This window comes from Phyllostomus hastatus, unplaced genomic scaffold (genome assembly GCF_019186645.2).
Source record: "Phyllostomus hastatus isolate PE091 unplaced genomic scaffold, TTU_PhHast_1.1 phas_contig_524, whole genome shotgun sequence".
Taxonomy (NCBI): domain Eukaryota; kingdom Metazoa; phylum Chordata; class Mammalia; order Chiroptera; family Phyllostomidae; genus Phyllostomus; species Phyllostomus hastatus.
This window is the reverse complement of record NW_025333900.1, coordinates 6,764,605-6,787,062: the sequence shown is the minus strand read 5'-3', so window position 1 is coordinate 6,787,062 and position 22,458 is coordinate 6,764,605. Positions and strand designations below refer to the sequence as shown.

Below are 22,458 nucleotides of genomic sequence, written 5' to 3'. Positions count from 1 at the left end.
AATAATAAACACAAAATTTGGAATACTGTTTGTCCTTGCAGGGGTACGGAAGGAAGGTAAGCACAGGGAATGACAGACGCATTGGTAATGCTTTGTTTTTAAAACTGAGTGCTGGATACACAAATCTTTACTTTAACTCTTTATTCCTTACACACAAATTATAAATCTTCTTTTGTGTCTAGGATTTATTTCATATTAAAGCAATGGTATGTTCTCTTTGACACAAAAATTTTATTGCTAGAAATTGATCCCACAAATATACTGAAAAATGGCAGTCCTGGCTGGTGTAGCTCAGTGGATTGAGTACAGGCTGAGAACCAAAGCATCGCAGGTTCGATTCCCAGTCAGAGCACATGCCTGGGTCACAGGCCACATCCCCCAGCAACTGCACATTGATGTATGTCTCTGTCTCTGTCTCTGTCTCTGTCTCTCTCTTTCTCCCTCCCTTCCCTCTCTAAAAATGAATAAAATTTTTTAAAAAAGAAAGAAAAAGGGCAAAAATATAAAGCTATTAATTGCAGAACTGTCCCTAATGGCAAACATTTAAAAGTCCCCTAAATGCTTTCAATCACGCTAAATTCATTATAACACATCCATTCAGTAGACTGTTTATTACACAGTCTTTAAATAGAGAGATCTTTAAAGGACTTTTAAGATAGAAGGAAGGTCCTTTAAGATACATTAAATGACAAAAGCAAGCTCCAAAACAGTGTGCTAGTACACCACCATTCTTTTTAATGTTGTTACACAAATAAACCCTTCCAGACTTTGTCCTTAACAGAATACCAAGCTGGAAACCAAAGGCACTCTGAATCAATAAAAGCATTTAAATAAATATTTCAAAACCTCAGATTATCGACAGTAACAAATGGGAGCAGTGGGGTATCAAAGAAGGATTTTGAGGGGTGGGGGAAGAAGTATAAATCGTGTGACACGCTACTTAGAAGCAAGAATTTAAGAAGAAAGACTGTGAAGACTTCAACTTTAACATGGCTGGAGGGAGAGAAAGGCAATTAAGTTTTCAAAAGCTTAAGGAATCTGATACTTCTCAGTCCACCTGGAAAAATGTTCTTGATGTTAAAATACACTCACCCACATGGCGAACCAAAATATGAAAGAACTTGCGATAGAAGAAGCTGTGGTAAGAGAAATTGTGGGGGGCGGTAAACCCATGTAAATACAGAAGCAAGAACAAGCAAGGGAGGGACTGTGGTTACAGGAAATAAATAAAACATTTACTCCGACAAGTACACTAAACTAAAAAATAAAACAACAAAACACAAAAATTGGGAGAGAGGGAAGGGGATGTGGAATAAAAAGTATGACATAATTTACTTTTTCCACTTTCAGAGCAGGGTGTCAATTAATATCTAAAATTAAAACATGCAACTAAAAAAAGGGATTCCAACCTCACACCATTCTCATCTCCTGTTTTCATATCCTTTTAGGGAGATTTTAGAAACTACTATTACTGAAGATGAAGAAATAATTATCCACTGTTCAACAACTTCTTATTCACTTTGGCTTCTTCTCCTGGTTTTAAATTTTGTTGTATTTAACTCAATCACTTTGTGCAAAACCAGCCTGTACAACACTAATTCTTAGTAGGAAGTTATCAGTCAGGTCTTCTCCGTGAAATACATGCAGAAATATTCTTGAATAAATCTCATTTAATGGTGGTTATTTCATGCTGATGACCGCATGAATATTTTTTGTTAATAACTTTGTCCTTTTCTATATTGCTTGAATTTTTTGGTAATGAATATATGTCATTTGTCTAAAACTAAACTCATTCTAAAGAAAACCTTAGACATTTCAAAAACTACTTACACTGAAAAAATTGAAATTGAAATTTTCTTTGGTGGACAATCACCACCGAAGAAAAAACAAATAAAAAAAAAAGAAAAAAGGGACATGGATAATTTGAACAACTGGCAGAGATGAATTCAAAGCTGCACATTCCATTGTTAGCAGGTAAGAGAGAGGAGGGATTATGTTAATTCCAAATGATAGTTAAACTAAAGCTAGTCAAAGCACAGTATCAAATGATTTTAATATAAACTTTTTCATATAAAATCATATCTAGTATTTAGTAATATACTCAGTAAGCAAATCACCCAAATATTTTTTATTTATTTAGAGCAACTGTTTAGAAACTTCACATAGACTTCTGGTCAAGATGGCAGTGAGGTAAACATGGTACTCGCCTCTTTGCACATCACATCGAAATTACAATGAAACTATAGAAAACCCATCATTCAGGACTGCCAGAAATAGAGCTGAATGGAAGTCCTACAATTCTGAAATTAAAGAAGAAATCACATCGAAACTGGTAGGAGGGATGGAGACATAGCATGGTTAGGCCACACACCAATGTGTGGCAGACAAAAACTGGGAGGGATATCTTGGGAACGGAGTGGTCCCAGCTTCACATATGACTCCCTAGCCCAAGTTCCAGTGTTGTAAAAACCAGGGGGATTGAGGCTGTGGAAGACATTAACTTCTGGAGTCCCAGGCAGTTCCTCTTAAAGGGTCTACACACAGACTTACTCAGACTTACTACTTCTGAGCTCCAGTGCAAGGATGGTAACTTGACAGGCATTAGAGAAATATGGATAGGAACTGAAGTGTCTGGCATCAGGGTAAGAGCTGGGGAGCAGCTTTCTCCCAGGCAGAAGTGCTAGCAGAGGCCATTGTTCTATTTCTGAGCCTACAGAGCCACTGGCAAGTGCCAAAACTGAGACTCCATCAACCTGGCTACCACTGTTTGCCCTACACTGGTGATTCCCTGAGGCCCCACCCCACTCACCTATGGGGGCCCCCCAAACCTGTTTCCAGGGGCTTTTCAATACAAATGGCTTATCTTGGCTCATGCTTCAGATTTTCCCAAGTTCTCTCAAACAAGCAGCATCTGGCTTCAGTGAGCCCTATATCCCTTGCTAAGTAGACCCAGGACTGGCACTAGCAGCAGCTGACCTTGGTTCACAGGTTGGCCTCACCTGGATGTCTCCAAGCCCAGCACAAGTAGCAGCCATCTGCAAATCACTTTGTAGCTTACGCCGGGTGGCGCTGGACAGAACACAGGTGATGGCTGACCTTGGCCTCTACCTCCTGGGAAGCTTCAGAGCCAGCACATCAGTGAACAGTTTCAGATTACATTGAAGTACCACCACCTAACCGCCTCCACAAGCAACACACTCAAGGGGTGGACTCAGCAGACACCAGAGCCCTGCTGAAGTAAGTCCTGCTCTATGGAGTGGGTTCCTCGCACAGCTGATATTCCACAATGGCTGTAGGTTGGTGGTCAGTGGTCACAACCAGTCCTTGCAGCTGATCTACCTGAGTAAATACCTCCCCTTGACATGCCAATAGCAATCAAGGCTCAACTACAGAAAAAGTTTACATAACCCACATGGTAGATACACCTCGAGTACCCAGCTTAGATGTTAGGATAGGTTGTAACCACTGGATCCTACAACACCTACTACATTAGGCCACTTTACCAAGCCTGGAAGATATAGCAGCTCTACCTAATGCAGAGAAAAAGCACAAGCAGGCAGCCAAAATGAGGTGACAAAGAAACATGTCCAAATGAAAGAACAGAACAAAACTCCAGAAAAAGTACTAAACAAAATGAAGACAAGTGATCTACTAGATGCTGAGTCCAAAACACTGGTCATAAGGATACTCAAGGAACTTACCATAAAAAAGATCCAGTCAGAAATGGAAGATACACTAATTGATATAAAGAACAATTTATAGGGAATCAATAGTAGAGTGGATGAAGCTGAGAATCAAATCAGCAATTTGCAATATAAAGAAGGAAAAAAAACACTTAATCAGAACAGCAAGAAGTAAAAAGAATCCAAAAATTTGAGGATAGTGTAAGGAGCCTCTGGGACAACTTCAAGTATGCCAACATTCACATCATGGGGTGTTGGCAGGAGAGAGCGAGCCAGAAACTGGAAACCTGTTTGAAAAAAATGATGACAGAAGACTTCCCTGCTTGGTGAAAGAAATAGACATGCAAATCTAGGAATCACAGAAAATCCCAAGTGAGATGAACCTAAAGAGCCCACATCAAGGCACATCATAATTAAAAGGCCAAAGGTCAAGGACAAAGAGAATCTTAAAAGCAGCAAGAGAAAAACAGTTACCTACCTACAAGGGAGCTCCAGTAAGTCTGTCAGCTGATTTCTCAACAGAACTTTGCAGACTAGAAGGGACTGTCAAGAAATATTCAAAGTCATGAAAAGCAAGGACCTACAATAAAGATCACTCTACCCAGCAAAATTATCATTTAGAATTGAAGGGCAGATGAAGAGCTTCCCAGACAAAATGCTAAGGAGTTCATACCACCAAACCAGTATTATATGAAATTTTAGGGTCTTCTTTAAGAAGAAGATAAAAAATATGAACAATAAAATGGCAATAAATGCCTATCCACCAACAATTGAATCTAAAAAACAAAGTAAATAAACACAGCACAACAGCAAAACAGAAATAGACTCAGAGATACAGAGAATACTTTGAATCTTGCCAGATGGGGGAGGGGTGAGGGAATGGGCGAAAAGGGTGAAGGGAGTAAAAAGCACAAGTCAGTTGTAACAGGAAAGCCATGGGGATGTAAAGTACAGCACAGTGAATACGGTAGCCAAAGAACACGTGTGCATGACCCATGAACATGGGTAACAGTGTGGGAATTGCCTGAGGGAGAGGGAGGGCGCTGGGTAGAAGTGGGCAAAGAGCAAAAAATCGGGACAACTGTAACAGCATGCACAATATAATTTTAAAATAAAAAATAAAGTAACAAAAAAAAAAGAAATTTCACTGAAATAGGATGAATGAAAATGGCCCAAAGGCTAGTATCTATTAAAGGAGTCTGCTATTTCTGACTGCTCTTGGCTGAACTCTCCTTTTAAATATTATAATGAAATGCCACTGAGTCTAGTTTTGACTTGAAAAGTAATCTGGGGCACAGGTGCTAGATAAGTTCGGTGCAGCCATGACATTGTTTCTGCTAGCTTCCCCTCTGCCACACAAGCTCATGCACCTCCGTTACACAAACCCAACTCACATCAGTGCCCTCCACCTGGAAAATGAATTACCCACCCCCTCGGTGTCAGCCCTTCCTATTGTTTTCTCTTCTATCCCTCAGGGAGGTTTTCAACTCCCAAGACTGAGCTCAAGCTTCAATTAAGGGCTAACCTGAGAGGTTTCAGAACAACGCGTTAATTCCTCGGTCCCCGGCCTAGACCTGTGCTTTCCATCCTCCACTCCCAAATTACCAACATCAAAAATGAAAACAAAGATATCACCACTGAGCTAACATTAGAAGGAGAATAAGGGAACTGTGTAAACAACTTTAAGTTAATAAATTTGACAATGTAGACGAAACAGGCAAATTTCTTAGAAAAAAGCACAACTCTCTAAAACTGGTAGACTAAACCAACTAAATTGCCATGTATCTGTTAAAGAAGCTGAATTTGTAATTTTAAAACTTTCCACAAAAAAACACCCATATGACTTCACCAGTGAATTATACCAACATGAAGAAGAAATAATATCAACATTACTCACACTCTTTAACAAAATGGAGAAGGATATGCTTCTGAATTTGTTTTATGGAGCCAGCATAACTCAGACAGTGGAATCAATTAAGAACATTACAAGAAAAGAAAATGACAGATAGTATCCATCATGAACACAGATGCAAAAATCCTTAACAAAGTATTAGCAAACTGAATCCAACAATTCATTAAAAGGATGATACATTAAAGACAAATGATATCTTTTTTCCAGGAATGCAACGTTATTTCAACATTCCAGAATCTCCACATCCACAGATGAAAGAAGAAATAAAGCCACATGATCATCAAAAAAGATATAAGGAAAGTGACAAAATCCAACATCCATCCATAATAAAAAGTTCCCAGCAGGCTAGCAAATTGAAAGGCACTTCTCCAATCTGGTAAAAGGCATCTGTGAAAAACTACAGCCAGCATTATACATGATGATAAAGATACCAAACACACTCCTCCTACATCAGGAGCAAGGCAAGATGTCTGCTCTCCAACTTCTACTCAACATGGTACTGGTGGTCCTGACCAATGTAATCAGGCACGAAAAAGAAAGAGCAAAAGGACGGAGTTTTTCTTTTTTTTTTAAGAGAACAGTCCTTATTCACAGCTGATACAATGATAGGAAACCCAAAGAAATCTACAAAAAGATCTATGAAATTTAATAAGTTTAATAATTTAACAAAGCCTCTGGGTATAAAATCAACATATACAAAAAAACTGGATTTCTGTATCATTGCAACAACCTGAAAATGAAGTTAAATAAATTCTATTTACAATCACAGAAAAAAACTCAAATACCTAAAAATATATTTGACAAAAGACATCCTTAGTGAAAATTAGAAAATATTGTTGAGAGAAATTAAAGACCTGGAAAAGATGGAGAGAGACACCATGCTCCTGGACCAGAACAGGCGCTGGGAAACATTTTCTGTAAAGAGTCAGAGAGTAAATATTAAGTTCCTCGAATGGTATGGTCTCTGCCAGAATGACTCCTCCACTGTAGCATGAAAGCAGCCACAGGTAATACACAACAAATGAGCATGGCTGTGTACCAATAAACCATTATTTTCAAAAACAGGTCGGGGTCCAGATTTGACACGCAGTTTTCTGAGCTATGGATTAAAAGACAAAAATGTAAGGATATCAATTCTTCTTAAAATTATCTATAGATTCAATGCATTACAAAAAAAAATTCCAGTGGCTTTTTTTGTAGATTTTGACAGGCTGTGATTTTATATGGTAATGTAAAAGATCTAGAATAGCCAAGACAATCTTGAAAAACAAAAACAGAGGCATTTGCACCACCTGATTTTAAGACTTATTATAAAGATACGACAATCAAGCCAGCAGAGAATCAGGATAAGAATACATAAAGAGATCAGAGGAACAGAGTCTAGAAGTAGATCAACACGTATGGCCAACTGATTTTTGATAACGGAGATAAGATAACATAATAGGGAAAGAAGTTTTTTCAGCAAATGGTACTGGACAAATATTTATATTTAAAAAATGGAATCTTGGCCTATACCTCACATCCAAACCAAAAATTAACATGAGATAGATTAGTGACCTCAATGTATAAAGCTCCTCAAAGAAAACATTTGAGACTCTCTGTATAAACTGAGAAGCAATCAAAGATTTCTCAGAAAAGGTAAAGAAGTTCTAAGCATAAAAAATTAATAAACTAGGCTTCAAATTTAAAAATTTCTCATCAAAAGATACTTAAAAAATGAAAGGGTAAGACAAAACCTGGGAAAAATATTCAAGATTATATCTCATATCCATATTACATAGAAACCCCTACAACACAAACTCAATTTTAAGAAAAGATTTGTACAGATAGTATTCCAAAAACAAGGAAGGAATGGCCAATGAGCATATGAAATGACATTCAACATCACTAGTGTTCAGGGAAGTGAAAGTTAAAACCACAATGACATACCAGTACATGCCCACTAGAATAGCTAAAATTAAAAAAATAAATAAATAAAAGAGTACCACGACCAAATGTTGCAATGTGCTACAACTTTGTAAAACCATTTGGCAATTTAGGAAATGTAAATTTAACACATGACTTAGCAATTCCAATCCTATGTATATACCCTTAAGAAATGAAACCACAGATCTACAAAAAAAACTTGTACAGAATGTTTGCTACAGTTTTATTCATGACAGTAAAAACTTTAAAACATCACAAAAGCCCTTCAAAAGGAAAATGGTTAAACAAATACGGTATATCCATACGATATTATGCTACTCAGCAATAAAAAGCAAACACTACTAATCCATGGAATAACATGGATGAATCTCAAAAACAATTATACTCAGTGAAAGAACCTCAACACAAGAGTATACGTTGGCTGATTCCATTTTTATGAAATTCAAGAGTAAGCAAAACTCTGTTTAGGGCACAGAAATCAGAAAATAGTAGGAAGGGAAATAACTTGAATTTTTAGGGAGGTAGAAATGTGTATTTAGACTTTGGGTCAAGATGACAGCATAGGTAGAACACAGATCACTTCCTTGTACAACCACATCAAAATTACAACTAAAATATAAAACAACCATTACTCAGAACCATCAGAAATCGAATAGAATGCAACTCTGACAACTATGGAATTAAAGAAACGACATCCATCCAGACTGGTAGGAGGGGTGGTGATGCACAACAGTCTGGTCCCACAGCCATGTATGGTGGATAAAAATTTGGAATGGTTATCTTAGGAGTAAGAAATCCCAGCCCCACACCAGGCCCCTCAGCCCAGGGTCCCAGTGCCAGGAAGGTAAGTTCTCATAACTTCCAGCTGCAAAAACCAGCAGAGATTTGAGTCAGTAGAAGAAACTTCTGGAGTCCCAATAAGTTCCCTTAAAGAACCCCCACACCGACTTACTCAGACTCACTTAGTCTGAGCTCCAGCACCAGGGTAGCAGCTTGAAAGGCACCAGTGGCATACAGGGAGGAAATGAAGTGTCTGACATCAAGGTGGGAGTTGGGGGACAGCTTTCTACAAGACAGGCAGGCAGGCAGAGGCCATTGTCCCTTTTCTGAACCCACCCCCTCAGAGCTCGCAGATGGGTATCATATCTGACACTCCATCAAACTTGCTAACACTGTTTACCACACCCTGGAGTTCCCCTGAGACTCTATCCCAACTTATGACCCAACTCACTGGCTCACTCAGCTGTTAAAAGGGATTTTTCCATATGAATGGCTGGTCTTGGCTCATGCTTCACAACATCCTAAATCCTATCAAATAAGCAATAGCAAGCCTCAGTAAGCTCCCATCCCCCCACCTCTAGCTAAGTGGCCCCAGGCCAGGTGCTAGCCAAAGCCAGCTTAGATTCATAGCTTGGCTTTGCCTGGGAATCCCAAGTTCAGCACAAGTAGCAGCCATCTCAGATTGCTTTATAGTTCAGGCAGAGTGGCCCCAGGCAGAACACAGGTGGGGGCTGACCTTGGCCTGAACCATCCGGGAAAACCCAGAGTCTGTGTACCCACTGGACAGTGACAGACTATGTCAGAGCACCACCACCCTACCTCCACAGGGCTGATCCTCCACAGAGGGTGGAGGGTAGTGGTCAGTGGTACTGCCAGTCCTTAGAGCTGAATGGCTTGGGTAAATCCCTCCCACTGACCTACTAACAGCAATCAAGGCTCAATTATAACAGGAGGGTATACTCGGCCCACATGAAGGGCACACCTTGAGTACCCAGCTTGGGTGATAAGGGAGACTGTGAAGCTGGACCCTACTAGAAACCTACCACATTAGGCTAGGGTACCAAGACAGGGAGTCAGAGAAGCTCTACCTAACACATAGAAACAAATGCAGTGAGGCTGCCAAATGAGGGGACAAAGAAACATGACCCAAATGAAAGAACAGATCAAAACTTAAGGAAAAGAACTAAATAAAATGGAGATAGCAATCTATCAGATGCAGAGTTCAAAACACTGGTTATAAGGATGCTCAAGGAACTTAGTGAGGAACTCAACAGCATAAAAAAGATCCAGTCAGAAATGAATGTATTAATAAATACATTAATCAAAATAAAGGATAATCTACAGGGAAACAATAGCAGAATGGATTAAGCTGAAAATTAAATCAATGATTTGGAACATAATGAAGCAGAAAATGACCAATTAGGACAAGGAGGAGGAAAAAAAAAAGAATCCAAAAAAAACAAGGACAGTGTAAGCAGCTTTGGGACAACTTCAAGTGTTCCAATATTTGCATCATAGGAGTGCCAGAAGGAGGAGAGAAAGAGCAAGAAATTGAAACTCTACTTGAAAAAATAATGAAAGATAACTTTCCTAATTTGGTAAAGGAAACGGACATGCAAGTCCAGGAAGCAGAGAATCCCAAATGAGATGCAAAGAGGCCCACTCCAAGACACATCATAATTAAAATGCCAAAGGTAAAAGATAAAGAGAATCTTAAAAGCAGCAAGAGAAAAGCAGTCAGTTATCTACAGGGGAGTCCCTATCAGACTGTCAGCTGATTTCTCAAAAGAAACTTTGCAGGCTTGAAGGGATGGGCAAGAATATTCAAAGTCATGAAAAGCAGGGACCTACAGCCAAGATTTCTCTACCCAGCAAAGCTATCATTTAGAATCAAAGGGCAGATAGAGTTTCCCAGGCAAGAGAAAACTAAAGGAGTTCATCATTACCAAATCATTATTATATAAAATGTTAAAGGGATTATTTAAGGAAAAATCAGAAGCATGAACAATAAAATGGAAATCAATACCTATCTTTCAACAATTGAATCTAAAAAACAAGCTAAGCAAATAAGAACAGAGACAGAATCACAGATATGGAGAGCATTTAGAGATAGTTGCCAGGTGGGAGGGGGTTGTGGTGGAATGGGTGAAGAGGTGAGGAGATTAAGAAGTACAAATAGGTAGTTACAGAATAGCCATGGAGATATAAATCACAGTACAGTAAATGGAGTGCCAAAGAACATATATCCATGACCCATGGACATGAACAATGGTATAGGGATTTTCTGAGGTAGTGGGGGGTACTGGGTGCAAGGACTAAGGGGGAAAGATTAGGACAACTGTAATAGCATAATCAATAAATTATTATTTAAGAAAACAGAAATGTGTATATTTATTGGGTATTGGTTACACAATGTAGTCTTTTTCCAAAACTCAATGAAATACATTTAACATCTGTCCATATATTGTACTTCAATTAAAAAAAGATGCAATTTTCTATCTATTAAAAATACTACCATTTAATAAATGAGAAATACACACTATTTTTATTTACTGACAACTAAATTAAGCTATCTTTTAATTCAAAAGAAGAGCCAACAGAGATCATACCTTAGCAGCTGTATTTGGTTTCATACCACAGCGGTAGGTCTTTGCTATCTGTGGAGTAAGCTGGATTTCCTTGGTAAGTTGCCTCCATTTTCTACACTCAGGTTTCGTACATTGAACCTAGATGGAAAGTCACATGTCAAGGTCAATTAGTTGACTATTCTTGAGCCTGCGTTTCTCTCTTCCACTACTCACTTCACCATCTTTGCCACATGGTTTGACCATCCTTTTAGCACTTCTAAGTACTTTTTCTTTCCCTTGCATGACCACCACCCATATAATCCACTTTTACGCGTTAGCATAATTTGATTTAATAATAGCTCAGGCACCAGGAAGTACAAACAAGATCTAACTAGTTGTTAGAAAGGTTTTCCAGCTCTAACCTAAGGAAACAGTCAGAGTTCAATTTAGTTACAATTAGTAATAAACTACGCATACTAAATGTAATGTGGGTCCTGGAGAGAATCCTGGAACAGCAAAAAGACACTATTTAAAAAAAACTGATGATATCCAAATGAAGTCTGTACTGTAGTTATTAGCACTGCATTAATATTAATCTCTTAGTTTGACAAATTATCATGGTGTTTTAGATAACATTATAATAACCTGGGTAAAGGATATGTGGGAACTTTCTGTATTATTCTTGCAACTCTTCTGTAAATTTACAATTATTCCAAAAAAGTTTATTTTTTAAGAAAGCATGCTGATACCCATATGAGAAAGAATCAAGTTGGTCCTTTTTTCACATATATCCAAAAATCAACCCAAAATGGATCAAATACTATAACATAAAAACTAAAATGATAGACACTCTAGAAAAAAATAGGAGTCAATTTTCGTGACCTCATATTTCAAACGGACTGTTAGATATGATGCCAAAAACAGATGCAACAAAAGAAAAAAATAGATAAACTGAACTGTAAAATTAAAAACTTTTGTGCATAAAAGGATACTATCAATAAAGTGAAAAGACAACCTATAGGAGAAAATATTTATCCAATAAGAGTTTAGTATCTAGAATATATGTATCTACAATACCTTACAACTCAAAAACAAAAGACAATCCAATTTAAAAACGGGGAAAGCCTTGAACAGATATTTCTCCAAAGAAGATACATAAATGGCCAATGGGCACAAAGATGCATCAGTCATTAGGGAAATGTAAATCAAAGCCACAATGATATACCATTTCAGGCCCACTAGGACAGCTAGATAAAAAACGGGGAGGGGGAAAATAAATTGGTGAGGATGTAGAGAAATTTAAACCCTTATACATTGCTGGTGGGAATGAAAGATGCCACAACTGTTGCTAAGAAAAACAGTTTGGTAGTCCCTCAAAAAGTTAAACATAGACTGTGACCCAACAATTTTATTTCTAGATACATATGGAAAAGAATTGAAAACAGGTGCTCAAATAAATATCTGTACACGAATGTTCATAGAAGCACTATTTGCAATAACTGAAAAGTGGAAGCAACCCAACTGTCTATGAACAGATGACTGGATACATTAAATTTGGCAAATCCACATATTTGATCATTATTTACCCATAAAAAGGAATGAAGAACTAATATATGCTATGCCACAGATGAACCTCAGGAACATTATGCTAAGACAGTCACGGAAAGTCACACACACAATTGGGACTTCTGGCCAAGATGGAGGCATAGGTAGACTCACTGTGCCTCCTCACACAACCAAAAGAAGGACGACAATTTAAAAACAAAAAACAACCAGAACTGACAGAAAACCAAATTGTATGGAAGTCCAACAACCGAGGAGTTAAAGAAGAAACATCTATCCAGACCGGTAGGAGGGGTGGAGACGGGCAGCCGGAGCAGAGAGGACTCGAGGCCAAGGCGATGGCTGGAGGACCGAGGTGAGCAAGGCAGCTGGCTGGTGGACCCAGCGAAGCGTGGATTGTGGAATGGGGCAGGCAAGGTTGCAGCTGGCCAGCAAGGTGGCAGCTAACACACCAGCAAGGTGGCGGAGGGTGGAGGAGCAGGCGGTCCCACATTCATGTGCAGATAAACCGGAAGGAACACCCATGGAGCGAGACAGACCACCCAACCCAGGGCTCCAGCGCCGGGGGAATGGGGCGGGGATAAAACCTGAAACCACTGATTGAAAATACCTGTGGGGGTTGAGGTGGCAGGTGGCAGCAGAAGAAACTCCCAGCCTCACAGGTGAGTTTGTTGGAGAGACCCACAGGGTCCTAGCACCTACACAAGCCCACCCACCCGGGAATCAGCACCAGAAGGGCCCACTTTGCTTGTGGGTAACATGGGAGGTGACTGAAATCCACCAGAGAGCAGAGCAAGCGCCATTATTCCCTCTTGACCCCTTCCCCACATACAGCATCACAACCTAGTGACGTGGGTTGCCCCACCCTGGTGAACACCTAAGGCTCTGTCCCTTATATGTAGCAGGTGTGCTGAGGCAAAAAGAAAAAAAAAAAAAAGAAAAAAAAAAGACCCAAATGAAAGAACAGATCAAAGCTCCAAAAAAAAATACAACTAAGGGACTGAGAGATAGCCAACCTATCAGATGCATAGTTCAAAGCACTGGTGATCAGGATGCTCACAGGATTGGTTGAATTTGGTTGCAAATTAGATGAAAAAATGAAGGTGATGCTAAGTGAAATAAAGGAAAGTGTACAGGGAACCAATAGTGATGGGAAGGAAACTGGGACTTAAAGCAACGGTGTGGACCAGAAGGAAGGAAGAAAGAAACATTCAACCAAAAAAGAATGAACAAAAATTTTAAAAAATGAGGAGAGGCTTAGGAACCTCCAGGACATCTTTAAATATTCCAACATCTAAATTATAGGGGTGCCAGAAGGAGAACAACAGCAAGAAATTAAAAACTTATTTAAAAAAATAATGGAGAACTTCCCCAATCTGGCAAAGGAAATAGACTTCCAGGAAGTCCAGGAAGCCCAGAGAGTCCCAAAGAAGTTGGACCCAAGGAGGAACACACCAAGATATATCATAATTATATTAGCCAAGATTAAAGAGAAGGAGAGAATCTTAGAAGCAACAAGAGAAAAGAAGACAATTACCTACAAAGGAGTTCCCATAAGACTGTCAGCTGATTTCTCAAAAAAAGACCTTACAGGCAAGAAGGGGCTAGAAAGAGGTATTCCAAGTCATGAAAGGCAAGGACCTACATCCCAGATTGCTCTATCCAGCAAAGCTTTCATTTAGAATGGAAGGGCAGATCAAGTGCTTCTCAGATAAGGTCAAGTTAAAGGAGTTCATCATCACCAAGCCCTTATTATATGAAATGTTAAAGGGACTTAACTAAGAAAAAGAAGATAAAAAAACATGTATAGTAAAATGATAGCAAACTCACAGTTACTAACAACCATACCTAAAACAAAAACAAAAGCAAACTAAGCAAACAACTAGAACAGGAACAGAACCACAGAAATGGAGATCACATGGAGGGTTAGCACCAGGGGAGTGGGAGGAGGAGAGAGGCGGAAAAGGTACAGAGAACACGTAGCATAAATGGTAGGTAGAAAATAGACAGGGGAGGTTAAGAATAGTATAGCAAATGTAGAAGCCAAAGAACTTGTAAGTGTGACCCATGGACATGCACTGAAGGTGGGGAATGTGGGTGGAAGGGGGTGTGCAGGGCAGAGGGGAATAAAGGGGGAGAGATGGGACAGCTGTAATAGCATAATCAATAAAATATATTTAGAAAAATAAAAAAATACAACTGGCCAATAAAAAAGTCACATACTTTATGATTCCTTTACATAAAACATCCGAAATAGATAAATTCATAAAGACAGAAATCAGATTAATGGTTCCCAGGGACTGGGGGAGAGAAAAATGAGAGGGGGCTGCTTAATGGGCAAGGTTTACTCTGTGTGATGACAATGCTTTGGAATTAGACAGAGGTGGTGCTCACACAACACTGTCAATGTACTAAGTGCCAATGAATTGCATATTTTAAAATGATAATTTTATATCAGGTAAGTTTCACTTCAATAAAAAATTTTATGTATGCAAGAGAAGCTCAAATTTAGCAAATCATTTATTAAATATAAGGATATTTATCTAATATAGGTAACACTACAATTTATTTTCAAAGAACGGCTAAATGGAAAAATAATATAAAGTTAAATGAATGAAAAAGCTAAAAGTTTAACAAAAATTACATTCAAAGTATAATGTTAAATCTTACTAGGATATGTATATGAAGCAAAAAATTGTGTTTACAGATACACTTAAAAATTAATAGAAGAAAAGAATGATATGGAAGCTTAGCAACGGCTATCACCGGCGTGCGGGGAGTCTTTAGTTTCTTCTTTAACTATGTCTGAATTTCCTACAGAAATAAAAAATGTGATTTGCTTTAATAGACATAGAACAATAAATGCAACAAAAGAAAAATTTCCTAAAAATCGGTATTTTCACCCATTCTTCTTGCCTTACAGAAAATAAAGCATTATCCTTTTTACCCAGTACGGGAGCTGCTGGTCTGCCATGAAAGCTTTGGGACTAGGTTCAGTTTTTCCATTGCTAGTCCATATTTTTTTCCAAGTAGTATATTTGTCATATCCATCTTTATGGCTGAAAAAGAATAAAATAAATATATCAGGCTATAAGTTAACTGGGTTTTGAAAACAGGTGGCAGGTTAGAAAATTTTATATAAAAGGATTTAACTAGCCACATCATAAGGAGGAGGAAGTTATTATGATATCCATAAAAGAGGCTGTCAGGAAGGGTGCATCCCTATCAGTTCTTTCTTCAATCCTCACCCGAGGATATGAGTTTTATTGATTTTAGATAGGTAGGGGGAGAGAGAAATATCAATGTGAGAGAGAAACATCAATCCGTTGCCTCCTGTACACACCCCAGTCAGTGATCAAACCCGCAACCTAGGTATGTGTCCTGACCAGGAATCAAATACGCAACCTTTTGGTGTAGTTCCAACCGACAGAGCCACCTGGCCAGGGCTCGTATCAGTTTTAATTATCTAAAACTGTTAGGAAGGGACAGCTGCTATTGGTTCAAGCTCCTTCCAGTTGTCAGCATCTTCCCCCAAATCTTGGCATTCATTCCCCTATGTACTGTCACAGAATAGTAAAGCAGCTCCTAGAGTTATTAGAGCTTGCAACTAAAGAGAACTGTCTCACAGTAGATGTTTTTGAACCCTGAGTGCACACATACAAGCATGCACACACACAAACTACAGCATGGTCTGGCACAGTTGTAGCTGACAGGCATGGCTGCAACAGTGGCATAATTCAGTAAGGCTGTGGGCTCAGGTTTAACCATCTGACCCCATCCACTGCCCCCACCCCAGCCCCCTCCAGTATGAAAACCTCCAACAATCAGACAACAGACCTTCTGTAGTAATGGTCAAAGCATTCGTTACAGAAATGCTCCCCACAGGAGAGGTGATACCAGCGGGAGGTGTAGCCATTCTTGGCACATCTGAAAATAGCAGAAACATGTAGCTTTGGTAATAAATAACAGTTCTCACTTTTTTTTAGTTTGACTCCTTTATTTTACCAAAAATAAAAACAATAAAGTCTTCCCTCTGTTTCACAAAAATAAATTCCCCCCTTCCCTCCCCACCCCCTTTGTTAAAAAAAAACACAAAAAAACAAAACACTAAAAAAACATGTGTCGAGCACCTCCTATGAGCTCATGTTGCATTCTCTCCATTTAGAATCCTAACAACCAGAAGCTAATAACAGGCAGGGGAAGTGGAATGGATGATAGGTGACAGCACATGGTTAAGGACCCAGGGACTTAGAGCAAAGGACCTAACCTAGCTGGTTGCACATCAAAGGGTGTGAGGTCTAGCAGTTTTATCAAGATTCCCTCAAGCCATGATACGGTCTCTAGTGACATGAAACAAGGGGTGTCACTGTGCTTGCTGGAGGATGCACATGGGTGAAGGAGAGAAGTGTGGTTCTAGTAACAACATCTGGCCCAATACTGAATAGTAAATGAATCTGGCCAACTGGAATCTGACCCTTTAGCAGGCAATCTGGCAAATATAAGCTCTCAAACAGCCAATAATGTAGTAAAAGAATGAACTCTAATGCCACAATGAACACTAACACCACTACGCTTCATGATTTAAAAAAAAATGGGATTTGTGTTCCAGGTTTTACTGAATCTTAAGCCTTCATTGAAGATTTTTCTCTGGAAGTAAAAGGTCACAGTTGTGTCATCCCAATAAAATGGCAAGTGCATTTATTAACTTCATAGTCTCAACGAGACCTGTTTATGTCTACTGGAAGAGGAAGTATGTTACATGAGGGAAAAAAGCCTCAGGAAAGTAACCATCTGCTAGCCCATAGGGAGCTCCACGGTCCCCTCTGCTGTGCCCCACGCTTTCCTCCACTCAACCCCCAAGAGAAGTGGGATCTGAGGATGCTGACTGGGCACTGTGCAGAGCTGATACAGCTACGTCTAACAGAGGGAGCATATAGGAGGGTGTGGTGTGTACAGAATGTACAGGCAATGTCTCTATTATTAGATGACTTACAGTATCTACAGCTATCTTTAGTAAAAGTATCTTTGACAATGATGTTCCCACAAAGAACACTCTCACAGGCAGGAATGTGAGGCCAAGATATGTCATCTAAACAGACCTTTCAGAAGTACTTGCAAAGCACACAGGACATGTTGCTGTACAGCCTGCCTTTTCACATTTCCTGTACTTCTTCTCTGACCCACCGTCTTCATCCTCATCTGCCATCTCCGTTGCTTTTTTCTTTGCCTGAGGAAGAATCAGCTGAGGTTAAGATTTCACCAGAATGGCAAGAGTAATGTGGGAGGTTTACTACTAAAAAGACTTCAACGTTGGGAAAAGTTCTAAACATGAAAATCAACAACACCCTGACAGTAGGTTAGGGACTGATAATACAGCAATTTCCTTAAAACTTTACTGTGCAAGTATCAGCACTTTAAAGAGAATTAAAATGCATCCAAGATATTATCCTCTCAGTATTGCATATTTTAAAAAACCTAGAAAAAGTCTAGAAAAAGAATTACATCATTTCAGATGTTTCTTTGGCGGGGGGGGGGGGACCTACAAAAGAGATGGTAGTAAGTAACCCATCAACAGCACTCAGCCAGCTACAAGCTGATGTCAAATTCCTATGAACGACAGCAAGCCAAGCATGATCTGGCCCCAGCTCACATCCTGGAAGCAACCACACAGCTGCAATTGTCTGAACACCCCATGCTGATTCACACCCTATGTCTTCATCTTTGCAATTCCCTCTGCCAGCATGCTTTTGTCTACATTCTATCTTTTTATCACCCTGGACTGTAATTGTTCCAAGGTCAGTTTCTCTACTAGACTACAAGTTCCTTGAGGACTAGAATGATATATATTTTTTTACTTCTAATTCTTCAGTCCCAATCAGAATAATTCCATGTGCTCAAAACAGGTGCACAAAATGAACAAAGGAGTAATACCTGCCTACCGGAACTCCTCAAAGGAAGGCTATCTGGAGAATGATCAAAAGATGCTTTTTTCTTTGTTCTCCCCCGTGGGGTTGCCATTGCATCAGATAATCTGCAAAAAAATAAAGTAATAAATAATTAAACCATTAAATATTAACACTTGCTAATACTGTCAACATTCTGGAACAAAGTTATTATGCAGAACTAGGTAAAATACATTCTCTGCAGTTAGACTGCCAGAGTGTGAAACCATTGCTTTCAAGTTACTTAATATGTTACTTAATATCCTGAAGACCTCAGTCTTCTCATATATAAAAGGAGCATGGCAAGAGTGTATACCATTGTATCATAGGATCAGTGTGAGCATTAAGTAAAATAGCCTATTTGGAGTACCAGGCCTGGTATATTTTAAGTATGCAATAAATGTTACCCATTAGTAGTATGTACATTTAAAAATATAAACTTTAGAAAATACCACACAAGCGACCAATAAACAAATCACATTATTTGTAAAATTCAATGAGTAAAAACACTCAATTTTTGTCTGTTTCTCTCCATCTTACTGTGTCTTCTTAGCAGTTCCTGAATTTTGATCTCTTATCATACCTTAAAAAGAAAACTCACTCTTTCTTAGTAAAACCCAACAAATAAACCTCAGGGACACCATCTAGTCACTACCAAATCTAAGAATCTGGGTTAGTTACTATATCTTTTACTGAAAAAAATTTGTAAGTTCTCAAACTAGTCTAATAACAGCATGATTAAACAAAAACATTAAGAATCAAAAGTCTATGAGAAAAATAATGCATAGTAACCATGAAAGATTGAGTCATCAAATTAGTATTTTATTCAATTTAGTTAGATTAGGAATAAAAAAAAGTTTAGCAAAAGTACTCAATAATATATGGGTTCTACAATTATCACACATCCCCTTCCTTGATCCACTGTATTTACTACATACACTCACACAAAATAGCACACAAATAAATAGGACATACCTATGGATAAGGAATTTGAAGTAGAAAAGTGTTATCATAAGATACAAATTCCACATACTGGCATATGCCAGAGATACTGTCGGTTAGGTACTAGACCACCATAATGGAGTGAATACGGCAATGAAGCGAGTTGTAATCTTTTTCTGGTGAGGGTCTTGACTTCAATTGGTAAAAAAACTGCAACACCTGTGAAGTGCAATAAGGTGAGGGATGCCTGTATATAATCTTAATCTTGAAGAAAGCTTTGAAAGGTTTGTTATCCTATTGTTTCCTATCTGTGAGTTCTACTAACACCCCTCAGAGCACTTTTAATGGATTATTAACATGTGTGAAAACTTTCAGGTTTTTAGCTGCACTGACTTTGAGAAATCTAGACACCAAGGTTATGGATGATTTTCCTTTAGCTCACTCTTCAATTTCTTAAAACCATTATGTTAGTTGTGAACACATCAACTCTCTCTATATTTTGAAATGTATTATAGTTCTTTAAGGATTAAACAATTTGCCATTTAGTTCTACAGCACTCCAAATACAGATAGATAAAACACTATTGATGTTAAAAGTACTCCTGCCTATCAATAATTGTTAAACACAAAGAAGGCTTTCTGGATCATATTTATATTTTCAAAAGACTGTCCAATCTAACGAATCTCTTTATACAAAACATATACCCAACATTACTCACAAGTGAACCACGAATAAGACATTATATAAATACAGATCTGTAAATGTATACTATATATCAATATTGCAGCAAAAATATTTGAGTCTAAAGTGGGGTTTAGGAACATAATCAGCCTAGGTTCATGCAGCATTTCACCCTAAAAATGCAAGCATCCTATTAAAAAAAAGTATAATTTCCAGAAATTTCACCAAACATTTGAGTCCAACTGCACTGGAAAATATGTGTTTAACTGCAGTAAAGAATGATGTAAATCAAGAAGTGGATAGGAAAAAATGAATATATTAGCTATAAAAGCCATTATTAAATCTGTGTTGTCAGGGAAAAATAGGATTGAGGATTTTTAGGGTAATACATTTTCACTTTCAGTAATATGATTCACAGTTATGTACCCTCATCCTCTTTTGAGACTTGCTGTAGTTTCTGTATTTTCACTGTTGCTGAGTTCTTGGGGCTTCAAATGGGGGGAAAATTTTTAAGTTAAAGAACAATAGTTTTTGTGCTTTTAAATATAATTTCAGAAATAATGATCAAAAGTGTCTTTAAAACCAATGAACATACTGAAAATGCTTTCCTACCTGGTTTATCAAATTAATAAGCACACTTCATTTAAATATAATCAATTTGTTTCACGTTCAATATAATTTTATAAGCATATCTCCCTAACTTTAAATTTATAGCTTTGGTTTTCTTTTAATGTGACAAAAGAGGAAAATGTTGGTTTTGGGTGGGTAAATATATAAGTGGATGTATCAGTGCCTAGATTCTATTTTAACAATTCCCAGGATTTTCCTAAAGTAGCTTATTCAATAAGTTTAAAAAAAATGTTCAGAAATATGACATAAAATGACTCCAAGTTGGAATAAAAATTTATAGTGACACCAACATTTATAAGGCAAACTACTAGAAATTTCTTCAGACAACTTCTGGAATTTCCCTTTGGGCCACTTAAAATAAGGAAGGACTAGCACCTTACTGCACCCATACCAATAAAATTTTCCAAAATATGGACCCAGTTCAACTGCCTGAATGCTTTGTTGATTACTTTCCCTACCTGAAAGACTATCAATTATTGATAGTCATTTTTCTCATGTACCTCCTTAAAAAACCTCCTCTCCCACTCGCCTTTCTTCCACTAAAATAGATTAAAAACAAATAAAATACAAAAACCCGAAGTTGTACGTGAATATGAAGGGATGGCTCTCCCACAAGGACTGGTCTGCGGACTCGTGCGCACTCACCCAAGACAAGGCTGGGCCCCGATCTGCCTAGGTTCCGTATCACCGAACCCCAACTTTCTACAGCTGGGCCTTCCACTTCCTTCCTGTTTCACCTGCCAGCTGCCAGGCTGTTGTTGACTAACAGCTATCGTAATCCGGCCGCCCGCTCCGGGTTCCCCGGAGGAGTTACCCCAGCAACCTGGCCATGCCTATCGTGCTTCAAAGCATTACTACGACACCTGCAAGGCTGTACGAGCTCCTCACCGCCACACTCTGCAGAACAAGCGAGGGAGTTCCTACTCCGGACTGTGGGTTTTCCCCCACGCAGCACACATTCCCCAGGTGACAAGGCTCTAACAGTCCCCAGAAGGGAGCCCCAACGTTCCCTGAGCCAGCTGCAGCCGCCTCGCTTTCCGAAAAGCGTTCCCGTCTCTGCTCCGAAGCCAGAGAAGCAACAGCCTCCTGTGCTCACCTGAGCGCTGAAAAGGTGCAAGCAGTCGCGGGGAGAAGGCAGCACTGTAGAGAAAGGAAATATTGTAGGGGGTTAGAAGAGACCCACAACACCAAGACGAATCGGGGAACCCCGTCGCCGCAACACCCAGCCCGGGAATTTCTCTTCCTTAGACAGGAATCCCACCCAGCAGCTCGCTTCCAAATCGGAGAGAGAGGTATCAGTCCCTAGGGCATTCGTTCACCTCCCAACCGGGCTAGGGGCGCTGCACAGGGGAAGAAGGAGGGTTTGCACCCCTGCCAAGCTGCTTTGTGCGGAGCTGTCACCCGAAATCCGCCGCAGCCCCTACAGTAACCCCCAGAGCCGCGTGCGCCTCACCTCCGAGCGCGAGAGAGACGGTGCGCGCCGCCCCCGGCCGCGGGCACCTCTCCCGAGCCGCGCGCCGCGCGCCCAGGACTGCAGGATCCGCGCTGCGAACCGCAGTCCTCTCTCGGCCGCCGCCGCCACCGCCGCCGCCGCTTCCGCCCCTGTGACGGCGTGACCCGGAGTGGGAGGAGCCGGCGGGAGCGGGGAGGAGTAGGGTCCCCGCCTTCGCCTTCGCCGCAGCGCTCGCCCCGCCTTGGCCATTTCCGCCGCTGCGCGAGCCCGAGCTCCTAAGGAGGGGGCGGTGCTGGACTCCGGTAGAGGGTGGAACCAGGGGCGGGAACTGAGGCGGGGCGTCCAAGGAGGGGGCGGGCGAGGGGCGAGGACTAAGGCG

The 22,458-nt window shown here is 39.7% G+C and overlaps 1 protein-coding gene across 5 annotated transcripts in view; it reads right to left on the bottom strand.

Annotated features, from left to right (window-relative positions):
- Positions 1-22,258, bottom strand: part of KDM1B (lysine demethylase 1B) — a 54,639-nt gene extending 32,381 nt beyond the window's left edge. Inside the window, exons 1-8 of one of the 5 annotated variants that reach the window (XM_045847043.1) lie at positions 22,080-22,258; positions 21,723-21,766; positions 19,349-19,534; positions 18,363-18,462; positions 17,531-17,658; positions 16,269-16,358; positions 15,379-15,490; positions 10,911-11,027 (exon numbers count right to left, since the gene is read on the bottom strand). In XM_045847043.1, the coding sequence (XP_045702999.1) occupies positions 10,911-11,027; positions 15,379-15,490; positions 16,269-16,358; positions 17,531-17,658; positions 18,363-18,462; positions 19,349-19,404 (603 nt within the window). In that variant the 5' untranslated portion in view covers positions 19,405-19,534; positions 21,723-21,766; positions 22,080-22,258. Of the gene's footprint in view, positions 1-10,910; positions 11,028-15,378; positions 15,491-16,268; positions 16,359-17,530; positions 17,659-18,362; positions 18,463-19,348; positions 19,535-21,271; positions 21,341-21,514; positions 21,690-21,722; positions 21,767-22,079 lie in introns of those variants that run through there. The other 4 variants (XM_045847039.1, XM_045847040.1, XM_045847041.1 and 1 more) reach the window with 4 other exon arrangements.
- Between the last annotated feature and the right edge of the window lie 200 nt (positions 22,259-22,458).